The sequence below is a fragment of the Euwallacea fornicatus genome, chromosome 1, assembly GCF_040115645.1.
Source record: "Euwallacea fornicatus isolate EFF26 chromosome 1, ASM4011564v1, whole genome shotgun sequence".
In the NCBI taxonomy this organism is placed as follows: Eukaryota; Metazoa; Arthropoda; class Insecta; order Coleoptera; family Curculionidae; genus Euwallacea; species Euwallacea fornicatus.
Window position 1 is genome coordinate 3,928,675 of NC_089541.1, and position 17,387 is coordinate 3,946,061.

General features: G+C 36.8%; 2 protein-coding genes across 3 annotated transcripts in view; both read right to left on the reverse strand.

Moving 5' to 3' along the window:
• LOC136339960 (uncharacterized) overlaps positions 1–17,387 on the reverse strand; it is a 195,100-nt gene that overhangs the window by 160,760 nt on the left and 16,953 nt on the right. The window contains exon 1 of one of the 2 annotated variants that reach the window (XM_066283653.1): positions 559–588. The exons of the other annotated variant lie outside the window; for it this stretch is intronic. The gene's annotated coding sequence lies outside the window, so the exon portion shown is untranslated. Of the gene's footprint in view, positions 1–558; positions 589–17,387 lie in introns of those variants that run through there. 2 annotated transcript variants of the gene reach the window in all.
• Positions 10,341–17,387, reverse strand: part of LOC136339943 (UDP-glucosyltransferase 2-like) — a 43,913-nt gene continuing 36,866 nt past the window's right edge. The window contains exons 2-4 of the mRNA XM_066283588.1: positions 12,439–12,815; positions 10,978–11,814; positions 10,341–10,914 (exon numbers count right to left, since the gene is read on the reverse strand). Coding sequence (XP_066139685.1) covers positions 10,415–10,914; positions 10,978–11,814; positions 12,439–12,694 — 1,593 coding nt within the window. The 5' untranslated portion in view covers positions 12,695–12,815 and the 3' untranslated portion in view covers positions 10,341–10,414. The remainder of the gene's footprint in view (positions 10,915–10,977; positions 11,815–12,438; positions 12,816–17,387) is intronic.

Here is a 17,387-nt window from a genome sequence, read left to right on the forward strand (position 1 = left end):
GTTTATACTCCTAGTTAACCACTCTTCAAGTTAACGCAATCAGCGTTAACCGTTTCTTAAATTCATGTCTAAGTTTAGGTTTACTTTAAACCTGAATCTGACACCTTTTTTAAATTTGGCTATGCTGGAAAGATGTCTAATTATGGCTTATTTAAGCCTAGTTTAATTTTTGATTATATCAATTGGATTTCTTTTAACAAGTTTATAACATCTTAGACTCACCCACGTTTAGATACGCGCTTGCTCTCGTTAAGTCTCGAATATAGGCGCGGTCACGTTTAAGTAATTTCTCGAAATAATTGTATTAGAAAATCAATAAACTTTAATTAAAATAGTGAAGGTTTTTGATCAATTTTGCACGAAACGGTTGTTAAGACATGTCCCTTATTCTATTTTATTAATTTTAAGTTGTTTAACGTAAGTTTAGCCCTTATGTTACGCCCATGGGCACCACCATTTGTTGGGCAATGTGGTCGGACTACCTAGAGTTTAGTGCCCAACATGCGCAAATAGTGGTTGGTTTATATACGGAATTTTCAACAATTCCCTTTGTCGAACCTTAAATTTAGACATAATTCACGTTTCTCTGAGCCAGCGTAACTGCAGCGATCCAGTGAAGGGCGCCAGGCCAGAAACCGTCCTGGACCTCCGTGCTGGGATACGTCTATGGGGTGTTGACCCCTAGGTTCAGCACTTAACGACAGTATGAAACTGATAGGAGGCGCTCACTCACTCATTCACACACTCACGCTCGTTTTTTCTCATCTTTTTCACTGATCGCTCACGTTATTTCGACCGAATCTTGTCATGAGAACATAGCATAGTGGCTCGATACCGGCTTTGGCATAATCTTACTCGTGTTTATCAATACTGTTTATCCCACATATCATTAGCGTTATCAATAAACCTTTGTCATCATCAGAAAGGGAATAATTTTTACACAAAACAGTGTCTCTGTGACTGCTAACTCAGAGTGGTGCGAACGTGCTTATCCAGCCCATTATTATCTTTGCGGTCACTTTGCGGAAGCCCGCACTTTAACCTTTCCAAAAGATTATTAGGCACTTGGACCTGTGAGTTGATATAAGTGTTTCAAATCACATTACTTATGTCCAAACATTTGGTCCCTTCACTCGGACCCAACAACATTGTCTCTGAGATTGCAAACAGGGTGGTCCGAACGTGATATCAAATCCAACATCACCTGGGTTGCCAGTTTGTGGAAACCTGATATTTCGACCACACGAAAGATAAAAAAAGAGATTCTTGAGTGGCACCACCCGAACTTAGTTCTTCAATCTCAATTCACAATTGGTCCTTCCATTCTTACCTCACAAATATATCCCATATTCCGGTGCGGTCCCATTGGATCGGACCAACTGGATTGGTTTTGACTTTTATCAAAAGCGAAGTTTTTTTGGACGATACCAGCTGGTTCTATTCCATACATTGAAGGTATTGTTGGATAAAGAGAAGGTAATCTTGATCAACTGGTTGGACTGTAGACTAGCCGAAATTTTCCATACGGTTTTTTGGATTGCCCATGTAAGATTGCCGTCCAAGTGTTATTCACATTTCTAAAAGTCCTTTTTCCTTCAATTTATTTGCCTAAGTAGTTTTTTTTTTTTATTTTGGTTATTCACTGATTATTTTCTCAGCTGTGCGATATTACTACCCATGTAAGTTCTTGGGAAAGAGGTTTTGGGAGAGATGACTATGACACACGTTTGTAATGTTGTTTCCAATTTAACTTGAAAATAATGAGAGAGCACTGAACTAACTTTCCTGGGATGAAGCAACCCTATATTGAAATTAAGTGGTTAACAAGCACATACTACATAATCGTTTCTAGAGTCAAGATACTCCAGACTGGATATGTGAAACTCATACACCGCGCCCACAAAAAGCAGTTGCATGACCACGTATCATTGACAACCGAATTTTAAAGTCATTCTTTTTTGAAGAAAACTTTAAAGCTGAACGCTACTTAGTCTCTTCAAGTTTTAAATTGGTGTCCGTACTAGCTATTATGTGTCCCAACGAAGCAGATCCAGATATACCCACTGAGACAATTTCATTTCAACAGGACGGTGCTTCCCATATTTTGATGTTAACATCGCAGGATATCTTTGTAAAACATTGGCAGGTCGCTAGATTGGATGACGTGGCACAATTGAACGGTCACCCAGCTTCCCAGACTTAATGTCATTAGGTTACTTCCTTTGGGAATATCGAACAGATTAAATTTATCAAAATAGGTTAGCTGATATTAACGACCTAAAAACAAAATTAGAGCGAACTCAAATAAAATTCCGGCTGAAAAAAATACTGGAATTCCATCTATGGAGTGTACCATCGCCTGGGATCATGCTAACTCGAGGGCGGAGGAGATTTTTGGCATTTGCTAGGTTAAATAACCTCTAGATGGGACTAAGAAGGCATTCATTATTTAAATTTTTTAAACGATTTTTTATTTCTTAATACCACTTAATAAGATGAGAGAAAATAATGTGGTGCGATTTCGTTATTCTCGGGCTTTTCAGCGAGCGAACACACGACATATGTTTAAAAGAAAAATGGGTGGGGTTGGAACTAGGAAGTTGAAGGGGAATATTCAATTTTATTGCCAAAAACACGTGCAATTCAAAACCAATTCACGCGTTTAAGGTTTTTTTTTAAGTTACGCGTTGAGAAGACATTAATTTAATTTCGAACTTTTGTCCACCCCTGTATATGTAACGTTTTCTTATCGATTCTCATTAGATCTGGAAAGAGAACAACTCCTGACTACTACAATCCAAGATTGAAATTGAAAACGTGAGAGCGCGACATGTAGTATGTGATTATTCAGCGAAAGGACTTCAAATTCTAGTGTTTGCATTTTAAAAATTTGAATGTATTGAACTGAACGTGAAATAAAAATGGAAGCCTACCTAATGTGATCACCAAATACTAAACCTTGAGTTAAGCACTCAAATCCTTTTGGCTAAGAGGATTTCGGTGTGCTCACGAGAATGAAATTACCGGATTACTCTGCAAGATCCTGTACCACAGTGGGGTGGACAACCTAATTATACACAACCTAATTATCTCACAAAAATATTTCGAAAGTAGGACGGATTTTTAAAACGAGTCGTACAAACCGAAAACGAGTTTATACGAAATGGCTCTCCAAGAAGTGAAACTGCAGTTTTGAGCATTATAATAATGCCCAATAAAATTTAAACATCCCTTTCTAGGAACAGAATAATATGAAACCGAGTTTCGTGCAATTTGGCTCACATCCATGGATATTGGCAACTTGCTGTGGAATACGTTGTAAATTTAATGACATAAATAGCAACCGCTTGAGTCTCCTCCAGAACCCCACAGGGCACTTTTATATTTCCCAGACTCATGAAATATTCATTTACCTGTTTATCGAAGGCAAACAGAGAATATCGGTTTAGCACAATGAACGTGCTCGGTCTGGAGGAAAATTAGACCTAACTCTTAGATGAATAATGAAGTTGTACTCCACTTTAAAAATCTAGATTGAGTTTGTTGGGGAGAGCATTTTATGGAGGAGAACGGTTTTTTTATTACTCGGGGGTTTGGTTTTCTTTTTATAGGTAAACTCGGTTTATGTAAATCGCGGCTCTGCCTTAAAGACGTAGATGTATTTGGAATAAATGCATTCTCGTTGAAAATTGTAATATTACCCACATACATTCGAATCTAATTAGTTGTTTTCGGAGCTCCTTTCCAACTTGTCAAAACACCGATTCCCATGCACGTTCAGTATTCAGCGAGAAACTTTGCTAATGTCCCAAAACAGCAACTGTCCATTTAAATTCCTGGAAATTCTGGTGTAGCAGCACAACAAAAAGTGTAATATCAGCACAAAAGCCGACAGATGCTTCGCCGTATTCGCGCCACAAGCAAATATCCCAATCTTATATACGATTCAATTCAAAGCAAATGTAGACGACTTACTAACGGGGCCAATTGCGAATTAGCATTACGAGAACGACTAACGCCGTCAGATTATTCGCCCTTTAATTAAACGCCAACGGTGTGTCTCTCTTTTAAATGCAGCTCACTTCACAGAATATTAGATTTTCGGGAGTTTGATGGTTTGTGTGTCTAGGGGTTTCGATGTTTTCGCGAGTTTATACCTTTATGACAAAATAATGGAAACTCCGAAAATGAGCTCAAATAAGTTAAGTTTTCTAGGTGTGCCTACTTGGGACGCAGTCCCCATCTTCATGATAACACTATCCTTTTACCCAGTTTGAAAACTCTTCAGTTCTCGATTTCAACACACAGCATAACAATTTTATCACCTTCTTTTTAATTTCCAATCACGCCTGACACACCAACTAAATGGGCATAACATCCGCCCTTTACTAAAAGTTTGCACGAACACCCTTGTTAACGTGCCATTTTCTTTCTCTTATTATTTTAGTTCCAGAGCAAGAGCCTCTCAGCAATTTGGTCTTTCTTCCCCTGGGACAAAAACATTTACATCCATACAGAAATAATCATTTATAAAATGCAAAAAAAAAGAAAAAATCCATTTGGAAACGTTCCAATAAAGTAGTTGAAGGGAAAGGGGGGCGGGATTGTCATGTTGTGACGATTGTCTTTCCAACTTGCCTGATTTTGTTGCAGTATTTGAATTATTCTCGTTATGTGTGCACGTTCGTACAGTAATTAGTTGAATGCCTTAGCTTGCAAATGAGTCTTTAATCCAATCTGTTCTGTAGTTTGTACGCATTGGTTAGTTCTTCCGCCGCATTTGCCGTCATAGTGTAACAATGGTCTGCAAATGGACTAGCAGTACCTAGATATTTTTGCTGCAGTCTTTGTACTGTTCCCCATTGATTAAAAGCGTTCTAAATTCCAGGTTTTGGTCAATTACTATACCCAAGTATTTTACCTCATTCTTTGGTTTAGCTGTGCGACTCTCTGCCATTAGCTTTGCGTACTCCGCTTTAATTTAATGCCTAAAATGTACAGAGCGTAGCTTAAATTTGATCATAGTGGTCCGATTCAACTTCTCATCCTTCCACCTATCTGTCCTTGCGCTCTTTTGATAAAAGATGATTTGCTAGGTGAGAGAAAGGGAACTCGAATCTAAAGGTTCATTAGTTACTTTTATTAGTTTACGTATTTGCCCAGGCAGTAGTTAAATACAGATTTAAAGCGTAAGAATAAGGTATCACGGGGTGAATTATAGCAGTAAGCTTGTTCCGGTAAACTCGAGAAGAACTTTTTAGACATCTAATTAAAGAAAAATAAAAAGAAATAAATCTTGCACTCGGGCTTCGAGGAGCTAATGAAAATCCTGACGGGTGAAATGCGATGAATCTCTCGAACAGCCGAAGTGTGTAGAAAGCAATAATTTCTAATAAAGCACAGGAGTGCCGCCGACGTGGCTTTTTACAAGCGTGCCAATTTCGGATTGTTATTGCCAAATTGCCAAATGTTCCTAGCGTATACTTACCAGAAAAACAGGGATTTCCAAGGGATTTTCTTGCGTCATTTCCATGACGTTGCTGGGATTCATAAAAATATTCAATGTTTTGTCGAAGGAACCTAGCTGAAATTTCTCCATACGGTCTAATGAAAAGTCCTCGATACAAAGTTCAACTTTATTCTACAGTTATCAGTGACACCTATACTGAAAGTCCTCTTTGCGGCTGGTTTCAACTAACTTTCTGTAAACTCCATTAATTTTGATAGCAACTCCTCTGAAACTTGCCCGTCAATTTAAGCTGTTACATCTACAACTTCGAATCACCGATTAAATTAGCACTTTACCACATTGAAACTTGGTAAATATTTACTTTGGAAATTCAACTGGTTGAGGTTGGAATTCCATCAAAGGAAGTTACCTTGACCAAAAAACCGCTTCCACGTGCATCGCATTATTTCCCCTGTCTTCTTGTTCAAATTTAATTACATCTTATATCTGAAACTGAAGAAGCAAGTTGCAGTTATTCGGAACAGCAAACGATATTTTATATGTTATATGTAAACTTAGTTTATTGAGGGGCCTATTTACCCCAACGCGCTCGTCAATACAAGCTGTTTCAGTTCGGCTTCGGCGTCAGTTTGTAGATTTAGTTTGTATTTTGCACATGATTTAGGGTTGTTTATGGTGTGTGGAATGGATATAAGTTTCAGGAATTATGCCACATTATCGTGCAAAATTGCTTTTGAGATTTTTCTCTGGGTACGTGCGTATTGAATTTGTTGGAAACTTTCCTGATACGGCCAATGCGGTTGGGATTTAATTCGATAGAGAGAACTCATGGCAGGTTTTCAATGGGGAGATATGATAAGCCGTTATTGGTTTCTTTTCATGTCAAAAGTGGAGTTTAGTCAAATTAATACACATAAAAATTTTTGTGGCGTAGGGGTTTCATCATGTGTTTAATTGACATCAAACGGACGAAGGATGAGAGTTTCAAAATTCATTGTAAGTCCAAATAATATGGAAATATTTGGAACCTGTAAAAAATTATTGTAAAGAAACGACGTTTCGTAATTATGCCAATGCTGATCTTTACGAAATGAATTCAATACGAAAAATTGGCATCTTCTCAACAACGGCCACTCCATCTATTTTCACCAAGGCGATATTCTTTACGCAAAAGTGTCCAGAGTCCATCAAGCAAAAATAAACTGAATACGTTGAATTGAACCCCCTTTATGTTGTACATAATTAGAGGCGATATAAATTTTGTAATGCCTGTAGTGGATTTGTGATAAAAAATTAACTCTGGGTTCAAAATTTTATTCATGTAACTTGACCACCATCTGAGGTATTTAGAAAATATGGTTGATAGGACGCCATCTGCAAAGAGCTCTAACTCATTTCCGTATTAATCTTCACAGAAAGTTTTTTCTTTCTTATTCTAATTTAAATGCTCGCCTTCTGAAATATATGCACGCTATCGTCGAGCACCCTGTATAGGATATTCACGATTTGATTGAGGTCCCAAATCGAGGAGGAGGAACAATTTTCAATTTCCAGATGGATCTCGTTTATACCTTGTTCCAACGCGAATGATTCCCATCTATATTTCCATTAAAAATCGAGGGAATGAACTGTTAAAATCAAAGTTTCCTGAAATAGATTACAATGAGATAGCTACTATGGGGTTTTCAAGATTTGATTGATAAGTACTAAAAGGATGAAAGAGAAGGGTTTTCAAATTCCTGATAAAATTTCTGATGGGTCACGTTTATACCTTGTTCCAACGCAATGATTTTCACGGTATTTCAATGGAAAAAACGCGCAGATAAACCTTGCGATAAACTGTTATGAGGTAGTTGCAGTCAAATATATTTGAATGAGGAAGGCGATTTATGGTTTTCATGTTTCATTGAAAAGTATTAAAGAGGTGAACAAGAATAATTTTTAAATTTTCGACCAGATATCGTTTGTACCTTGTTCCAAAATATTGTTTTTCAGGGGATTTACATTTAAAATTAAAGAAAATAATCCTTAATAGAACTGATAAAATTCAGTTTGTCCGAAATACATTAAAATAACATACCGAAGTTAGAGGCTTCACGACATATTCGACAAATGACCAATAAGAGTTTTCAATTCCCTAGCGACTCTCACAACTGCATTGTTCAAAATACTCGAAATTGAGGGAAAAAAATTAATCAAAAATCTTGAAGATTTCAATAGTTCGTGCGACACGAAAAGATACATATTGAGGAAATTTTTTAGGCAGTGTTTTCGAGATTTTTCATGTACGTGGACGCAAAAATGCCCTAACTTTAGAAACTTTTATTTAATTACGTAGAATTACCTTCACTAAGTTTATTCAAATTTAAAAATGTTCCATGTAAATGTTAAACGTACTTAGATGAAATGTGGAAGGCGACTGCGAGCACGCTTTCAAAAAGGATTAAATAAATCACGAAAAATTCACAAGTATTTTTTGAATCTACAGAAGATTTCATTGCGGCCCACATTTCTGAGGCCAAGTTGATAATAAAAAACTATATTTCTTGAATGATATAATGCAAAAATTTCTTACCTCTGTATATCAAAACCTATCTCCATCTCAAACGACCCCAGTTATGCAATTGCGCTACTCACAAAAGAAAATTCCTCCGTGATGTTATTAAGTTTTTCCTTATACCGAGTAAGTGCACATCTTGTTTACTCAAACGACATGCAGCATGCCTTAAGTGCTTTCGAATTGCACAAAGGCTATTTGTATACATTTTCCTGACATTCTAGGTCTGAAAGATATGTATGCTGAAAGATTCGCATCTTTCTGGCTTCGCAATGCAATTTCGACGGCATAAACGAGACGCTGAAAGTGGCGCCTTTCACTCGAATTGGAGGTTTTCTTGACACATCTAGGGTCGGTTGTTTGAAGAATAAGCGTACAAGTGGCGTTTTTTTTTAAGGAAAAACTGAATCCTTACCAAGTTCACTTTTGTACAGTTTAACGGTATTATTAAACATTATTGTCTCAAACAAAGGACTAAGTTTGAAGGAGGGGCATCGCAACGATGTCACGTCAAATTTTCCAAGCACCAAATCCTGAACAATACTGGAATGCAACCTGGAATATTTCGCTTACAGGCATTTGCGAAGCGCACCTAGTTTGAGGATGCAACAATAAATCAAGATAACTTGCATGAATGATATTGCTCCAAGCTAGAAAGTTATTTTTGAATGCATTCATGAGGTTCTGATACACCAAAGTTGAATAATAATGATTAAGTTAGAAACAGGAAAATAAATATTTTCAAAAGGTTAAAGAGGGAAGTTTAAGAATATTCTTGCATTCGAGTGTTGAAACCTGAAACCAAACTGAAAGTTGCTTTACTTTCGAATGCTTCTGAATTTTTTATGAACCAGGTTAATTTGTTATGAGGGAGCGGCGTCTTAATTAAGCCGAATATTGGCTGTATTAAAATTAAAATTGTGTTTTAAAATTCAATTGTGTGGGTCTACACCAATAACGTTTTTGATTGCTTCGGATGTGTAAACAACGAACGTTCTTGAAGAATTTCGACATATTACAATTTATTACACAGATCTTTGACTTCTGAATGGATACATCTGTGGACATTTCGCACACCCCCTATAGATCTTTGTGTTTGACGCCGGGAATTTTAAATCACACACAATCGACCAAGACGCCCATAAATTCTATTTCAATGCATAATTCATCCCGCAAAACTACCACCTTATATTCAAGAAACAATCTTGGAGCTGTAAACCGCCGAAAACTCAATATAGGAAACATTTCACTCCTTTATTAGGAAATACTGCCTAGCCGCACCTTAAATTTTAATTCCCATTATATGAGAACATTGAGATGGAAAACGAAAACATATTTTTCTTTCTGTGTTAGTCATTTCATATATTTGATTATTAAGCTTATTTCGCATTCTTGGACATAACTTTCCCGGACATTTTATCTTCTCAAAAATTATATGAAAGTAAGACGCTTTCGTCTTTTCATCGTTCTTGTTATTTGTTACTGATAACTTCATTGCTGCATGTCAACGACGTATTTTTAAAATGAGTCTGAGAACTCTTCTTTACCTTCTCTGAGAATTTCCATGGGACAAAATCCAAACTTTCTATTATGAAATGTTGAACTTTTATCTGCCTCAATTCCTACAACTTTCTGTTACAAAATTGATTTTCGGAATTATGCAAATTTTCGACCTTCTAAAATTACGAAAACATCAATAAAATATGCTTTACTTAAAGCTGTGTACTTTCAACAAAACCACTAAACCAGTGGAAGAACTTCGTTTTCCACACCTCTTAATTTCGCGTTCCACAAATGTTTAACTTCAAGCCTTTATCTTCATTGAAAATTTGCTGAGAAACTTAATATTTTCGGGTATAAAGCTTCTTATGATGCCAAATTACATGAGCGGAGAGTATAATTTTGATTTGAGATTGCTTATTTCTGCGAGGACTTTATGAAAACTTCTTTATAACAAGTGCCAAAGTCCGCGCTCTTAAAAATGGTCTACGTGATACCCATAATGTTTTTTTATAATTTCGTCTGAGGCAGATGTTATTTGAGGAAACGCAATTTCTGATACTTCTTTCATCTACGCTTTCCGACAGTTTTATTGGATTAAGCTCCCAATTTCATAGATCTTCCCAGGATCAAGTTTGATCATCTTTTTTCCCTTTTAGTGTAAACTTCAGTTTACTCCTGAAGTTGCTTTAAAATCATAAAAATAGCTGTTAAGTCTAAAAATTCAAGGTTATTGAACTTTTACTTGTAAAACCACAATCCGCAATTTCCTTCTCTCCAGAGTACACAATTTAGGATTCAAAACAACAAATATCAGTAGTTACATCTATAATTTGCTTTTGAAGGCAACATTCAAAAAACAAAAAATATTCTATTTATATTATACATTAATTTTGTTTAATCTTCAGCTCAATTTTCCTTCGACACAACCTTTTAGCACAAACATAGACGCTCATCAATGAAACTGTGAAGGTGCTAATCAAACACAAAATTACATCTAACATGTAGAACTTATAAAAGGGTAAAGTGGAACCTAATACTCTCAGATGAATAGCACCATTGGTCCGAATAACATACTCTATCCAATAAATTGCCTCACGTAAAGGCTCAATTGGCCTATCCCTAAACAACTGAGACTGAGTCCTTGCAGCCTCACGATACCTAGGATTTTCTAACAGTTCTTTAGCCAGAGCATACAAAACCTCTTCTGAGAAGTTCTTGCTATTGTAAGGCAACGTCAATGCATAACCATTATCTTGAGCCTGAAGGGCGTTTTTGTGGTTTTCGGGAAATATTGGGATCATCAGTGAAGGCACTCCAAAATGGGCGATCTCCAGAAGACTATTGTAGCCTCCATTATTAATAAAGAGCTTAATGTTTGGATGACCTAGAATAAATAGAATTTGAGACATATAAATGAATACACAATAATTGAGCTTTTCTAAAATACCTAAAACGTCCCTTTGAGGCACCCATCTCCTCAACATTACTTTCGGAGAGCTATCAATTAACTTCTCTCCATCATACTTCCACAAAACCCTCAAATTCAACTTTTTGAAGACGTTCATGAACACTTGCTTTTTCCAGTCTGGAATATTCCGCGTCCTCACGTTGAGGCCCAAACTGAAGTAAACAGCCCCACTTTTAGCCCCATCCAAAAAGTCTTGTAGGTCTTCAGGCAGTTGCTCGGGGGGATCAATGTGAAACCCTGCAATTTCCATCGCATTCGGCACAAGGGGGGTTGCTTGGCGGATTGAGGGATGCGAATTTAGGAGCACCAATGAAATTTTGGCTTGGAGAGTTGTTACATCTGGAGGGTTGTTTTTGAAGCGTTTCTTGTAAGCTGTGCGAATGAGCTCATTATGGCGAGGAATTAAGTAGATAGAATTGAAAATTGAGCCAGAAAGATAATTTATAAAGTTGTATGTTCTTTCAAGGAATGAGAGTGTACTGTATGAATTGACAATGTTGAGAAATGGATGTCTTACATACGAGGGGGGCAAAGGGTTGCCTGCAATTGAATTCGTATAGGGATCTATTAATCCATAATTGGAGAAGGCGATCACTGGACACTTGAATATTTTTGAAAACACCAGAAGAGAATCGCTCCAATAATAATCTATTATGATAACATCAAATTTCTTTTTATTGTTTATAATGAACTTCCTCACATTTCCATGCCAAAGTGTCTTGTTATAAATCTCCAATATGTTTTTTAAATAATAATCTTGGTAGTGAAACTGGCCTTCTGTTTGCAAAGCTTCATAATTGAGTTCCTTAAGCTGCCCTAAAAAACATAAAAATACGAGGTGAGTCGGACGTTTATATTCGACATCAATTAATGTTTTTCAAAACGTCAAACATTTCTTCAAATTTAGAATATGCAAACTCCGTTCGACAGGTTAATCAACGATTTAGATGAAAGTGTCCCAGGGTATTGGATTGGTTACAATGGTCCTATTAGTTGGACTTCCAGATCTGCAAATCTGACACCGTTAGACTATTGTCTGTGGGTCTGGTGTAAAAATGAGGTGTCCAGAATAACAGTGGACATTCGAGAAACACTAATTCAATGTATTAGCAATGCTGCAGCTGATAATAAAGAAAGAAATGAAGCAATTATAAGCGAAAGAAATGCTCTTTATAGATAAAGGAGAAAATATTTAGAAGTTAATGGCGGTTTTTTGAACATTTATTAAAACAACACTATGATAACCAAAACGATAATTCGTGAATTTTTTATGAAACTTATGTTTTTTCTGATGACTTGTAAACAAACGAAGATCGGATAGCAACATTTCAATTTTTTACACTTATTTTTAATGTGCCAAATACTTCCAATGTTTGGCACAATCCCTTTGTTTCACCCTGTGTATATATGTACGAATCATATACTAAGTGCAATACTCACTGTCTGATTTATCAGCAAATCCGCTTAATATCACATCACGTACTGACCCATTCCTTAATCCCAAATCAAATTCATGGGCACTGATGGAGGTAATCAGATGCCCTTGATCAGCCAATCCTTTGAGTAGCCGCTGATACAGGTAATTATCGCTTCTATCGGCCAATGGAAATATTGCCAAGATATTTGCACATTCACTGTTATGATGTAAATTTAGTATCGTTACTAACAGAAATAGAACAGTTCCGTCTAGATCCATTTTTAATAATGCTAACTCTATAATAGGAGTAATTCGTACAGTAAATAGATTGCAGGTATTTGGTTGATGATAAGGAATCGATTTCGTTGGATTAGGAACCCCGAATTTGTTTAGTGTTTGTCTAAAAGTTAACAGAGAATTAAAAATCGATTACAGAGTTTCACATAGTTGAAATGGGATTAATTGCAATGATTAAATGATTCCAAGTTGAGAAAAACGATATATGTGTCTATCAAAATTGTTTAAGACTCCTTTTCTGGGATGCAAAATTAGTTCCCGCACTAAAATCCAGTGATTTAGTTTGTTCCCCAGGGAGGTCAAGAATTTTCGAAATGTATAGTAAGACAGTAAGTTTTATCATCGTATATATTTGAGTTTCTTTCGGCCTCTCTTTTCCCGTATTGAAATCTGCTCTTTTAGCGTTTCTCGCATCACCTCACATGAGTGACCCCGACTCACCAAAGATTATGGTAAAAAAATGTCGAATAATGCGCATTTTTTCATCATTGTACTGACAATTCTCATTATTGTCCTCACAAGGCGTACTGCACCAGCACAGCAAAGGAACCCATGCGTGTTTCGCTTGACAGTTTCAGGCCCAGATATGTACCCTTCTCTTGTTTGCATCCCTTGAGTTTTACGGCGCTGTGTTGAATATTAGAAAAATTTTAATAATTTTTCCCTTTGTATGAATCGTACGAAGGGCCAAATTATGCACTAATACTTTTTGCGACTTATCCCTTTTTTGAACTCTTGGTACTTTGTCGAATCATGTGTCCATAAATCCGAAATCTATACTACCATTTCCATGTCTGATTTCCTGAATAATTGCACGTAAATTCGAAATTACTCAAAATCCCCGTGAAATTGTGCATAATCCAATTTACTGCTACACATAAAACTCTACGCCAGAAAGATATTTGAAGTATGCATAAAACCTTTAGGACATTTCGAATATATTCCTGCGATCGCCATGTAAGAATAAATGAAACCATAAATCATATTTTCACTCTGCTGAATCGCAAATGCAAATTTTATACGAACGTGATGGCAAAAATTTTTAAGGACCGCACTCACATGGTTTGTTAGGAATTTCACCGTCCGTTTCATTCATACCTTTCAGGTTATTACACAATGTCGGAAATTTGCTGAGAAAAAAATGGAACAAAGTCAATTTTCTTCCTTTTTCCCAATTTTAGATGCCCGGAAGATGCTCGAAACCTATTTGCTCCCATTGCTAATACCAGTTGTTAAACTAATGTGGATCATGTTAAATCATCCGGGCGAATTTCTTCCCCGTAATCACCCCCCCAATTTAGATAACATTTCACACCACGGCCACACGTAATGGTCGACGCAGTTGTAACGGGACCATTAGATCACCCATTAGGGCATTGAGTCTCTGATTTATTTTTCTTAATTTTTCCAGACAAACGATTTATCCCTGTTCACCCATTGTGCCAGGAAGACATATTGAACTACCCTAAACCGACCCGAGTTTTATATAAGGTGTAATTTTTTAAGATTAAAAGAGCATTTATACCTGTTGGTGATTGTAAAGGATCGTGCATATATCAAGTTGCCACTGAGGATGGAGATGATTAATTCCGGGATTTTTTTTATTAAAGTATGAAAAGCTCTTAGAGAAACAATGATCCCTGGTCACACCTGAACCGCTTAGAACCATTGTTTTCGAACTAAACCATATCCGAAGAGAGTAACTCGAAAAGCAATTAAGCCCCAATCCTCAATAGAGACTATGACGTGCTAAACTCAGCTGACCGCTTTGCATTAATTCCAACTTGTAATTCGGGAACTTTATTGTGTGGAGTACGCCTTAAGAATGGGCCTTTAAACTTCATTTAAGTTTCCCTCTTGAATTGTTATGTTGTCAGTAATAGCACTGATCTCTGTTTGAAACGGGACTCAGCTCGAGGGTTTCTGCGGCCGGACTAAGTTCCTTTAAGCGCAGATTTAAGATTGATTTTCCATTTAATACGGCGTTTCCAGAATATTATGGATACGCCCAATTGTGTTATATAACTACGAAGTTCCAGTGATTCAATTTAATCAATTTTCACTAAGGTGAAACAAATTGTTCGTACGAGAGGTAACCTACGCAACGTGAGTACGAGAGTGGCGAATTATTGCGAAAACGACACGAGACGCAGCAAAAGGTTAAATAAGTACGAAAGTTCGAGGAGAACCGTCAAATGTACGGGACGCCCTAAGTAAAAGCCTGGACAGCTATCAATCGAAGTTTCGAGGGCCGCATTCGGCCGTCATAACAGCTTCATCAACTATCGTACCGTTGTTTTGCGTTTGTTTCAGGAACCGGCCGTCAATTACCGATCGTTTGAAGGGTACCACATCGTTCAGCGGCGATTATCGCGTTCCCTTTTAACGGACCTTGAATCATCTTTAGATTAAAAATTAATCCTCGATAAACGCAATGAAGTTATTATCGGCAAAGACGGAGCCAACCTCGTACCCGTACACATCTTATTGAATTATTGCCTCGAAAGGCGTCAACGTCTTTCTTAATTAATCATTTAAATTTGCAGCAAATTTTCAATAGCTTATTCATCTTGCGACTTTTTAAATGGCGCCCGTGACGTCCGGATTAATATGGTGAAAGATACGCGTTGCAGGCGACAGTTAACTTCAAAATTAAATTAATGATGTCGCTTTTGATACTGTCAAGTATTAATAGAGATACAAAAAAGTTTCAGGGAAAAGTTGTAACATCGAGGCGAAGAGGTTTTGCTTTACGGATGAGTTCCACGGTTCGCTGTTAGTTTTGTTGGATAAGCGCTTAAGTGAAACTTCACCTTTGAAGTCCAGAAAGGCAAAAGTCAGCAATCGTATGGAGATAAAGGAGTGGAGAGCATTAATTTATTTGGTGTTGAATCAACCTATTTTCCCACATCTGTACAAGACAACAACAATATCCCAGGCCCTAGCGCTTCCGCATATCTTTTTATGTCATTACCCGTTATGATAGAAGCTGAGACGCGTAATAGTATTCCGCGTGGTAAAAACAACGAAGATGGCAACAAAAACAACTTAACCAACGACAAAGACAGAGGATATCAAGTCACAGGTTATGACATAACAGGTAATGGAATAACGAGCCATGCGCAGGCATCGAAGTTTGAGATGTAGTTGTCTTTGTTGTATTGTCTTTGTTGCTCTTGGGGGATTGTTATTGAGTGTGGAAGATGGGATAGAAGTGATGAGTAGGGGCATCGCGTACAGGGAAGGTCGAGTATAACGACGACGAGGGGACCGGGTAAAAGGGGTCGTTATATTCGGTCGTCGCTGCATCAAAGACTTGCTTTTTTTATGATTAAAGAAACATAAAAACGGCACAAACATTTATTTAAAAAATCAAAAACTATAACGGATAAATAATAAAGCGTATATAATTCAAAATAACTTCTAAGGTATTTATATTTAGGTAAGTATGGCAAGAACACCTTACTTATTGAAATATTCTGCAATTTTTGTTTGCTTTTCGCGACATAAGTCAAAATAAAGCAATTCCATGTTTTTCTCTATTCAGCTGATTTCATTCAGAAGCCTTCTCTCGCTGGAACCACTCTATAGCGCAAAAACTCTTCAGGGTTGAAGGGCTTATCGGGCTGTAGGGCTTCTATAATTGATGTTGGCTTGAATGTTTCGCCACCTTCAGAGTCTTTATAACTTTCATCTAGAATTTGCCGAATGTTGATGACTTCCTTTGCAATTTGCTCGTCAGATAATACACCGCTTGGTTCCAAATGAAGATCAACAATTCATCTGAAAATGTAACGTTAGGAAAAGGCACATTATCTTCTTTTCCAAAATCATTATTTATTCTTCTTGCCACATCAGCCAAAGAAACATCGTCCTTCTCTTCAAATTCGTCAGCTACTGGTGCTAGTTGTAAACTTACATGTGTAAAACCATTCGTGATTTTTAAGGGTGATACCCTGATCCATGCTTTAGAAATCATGAATATTGCATCCAAAAAATTAATAGCGCGGTCTTTGTTTTGCTGATTGTTTTCAGTCATCTCCATTAGTAGGAACTTTCTAAAATGAACTTTCATTGAACTTCTGATACCCTAGTCAACCGCCTGCAGATCTGATATGATATTTGGTGGGGAGGTATTGAACGTTAATATTCACCAAGTTTGATATTTTTGAGTGCGCTAGACAATTGTCTATCATGAGCAATTTATTTTCATTAACTCAGTGTCCCAATCTTCCACAACATTTATAAATAGGTTTAATGCCATCCAGACCTTTTTTTTACACATGCAGGAAACAGGTAACGTTTTAATATTCTCGAAGCGACGAGGGTTTTTTTAATTTTCGAATAACAATCAACTTACGTTCCTTGGATCTATATTGGTAGAAACAAAGATAATAGCTTTTTCTTTGGACATTTTTCCCCTATGCGCTTTTCTCTTTTAAATTTTAATTTTTTGTTCGGAATCATTTTATAGAAAAGACAATTTTCGTCAGCATTAAAAATCTCGTTATTTTTGTAATTTTTTCGAATTTCTGATCACACAGTTTTGAGCTATTTTCCTGCAAAGCGGCTTTACCACTAAGATTTTCATACACAATATTATGTCTGCCGGAAGCGTTTAATACAACTTTCTGAGCATTTATATTCCGGGTATTTTTTCATTATTTTAACAAAC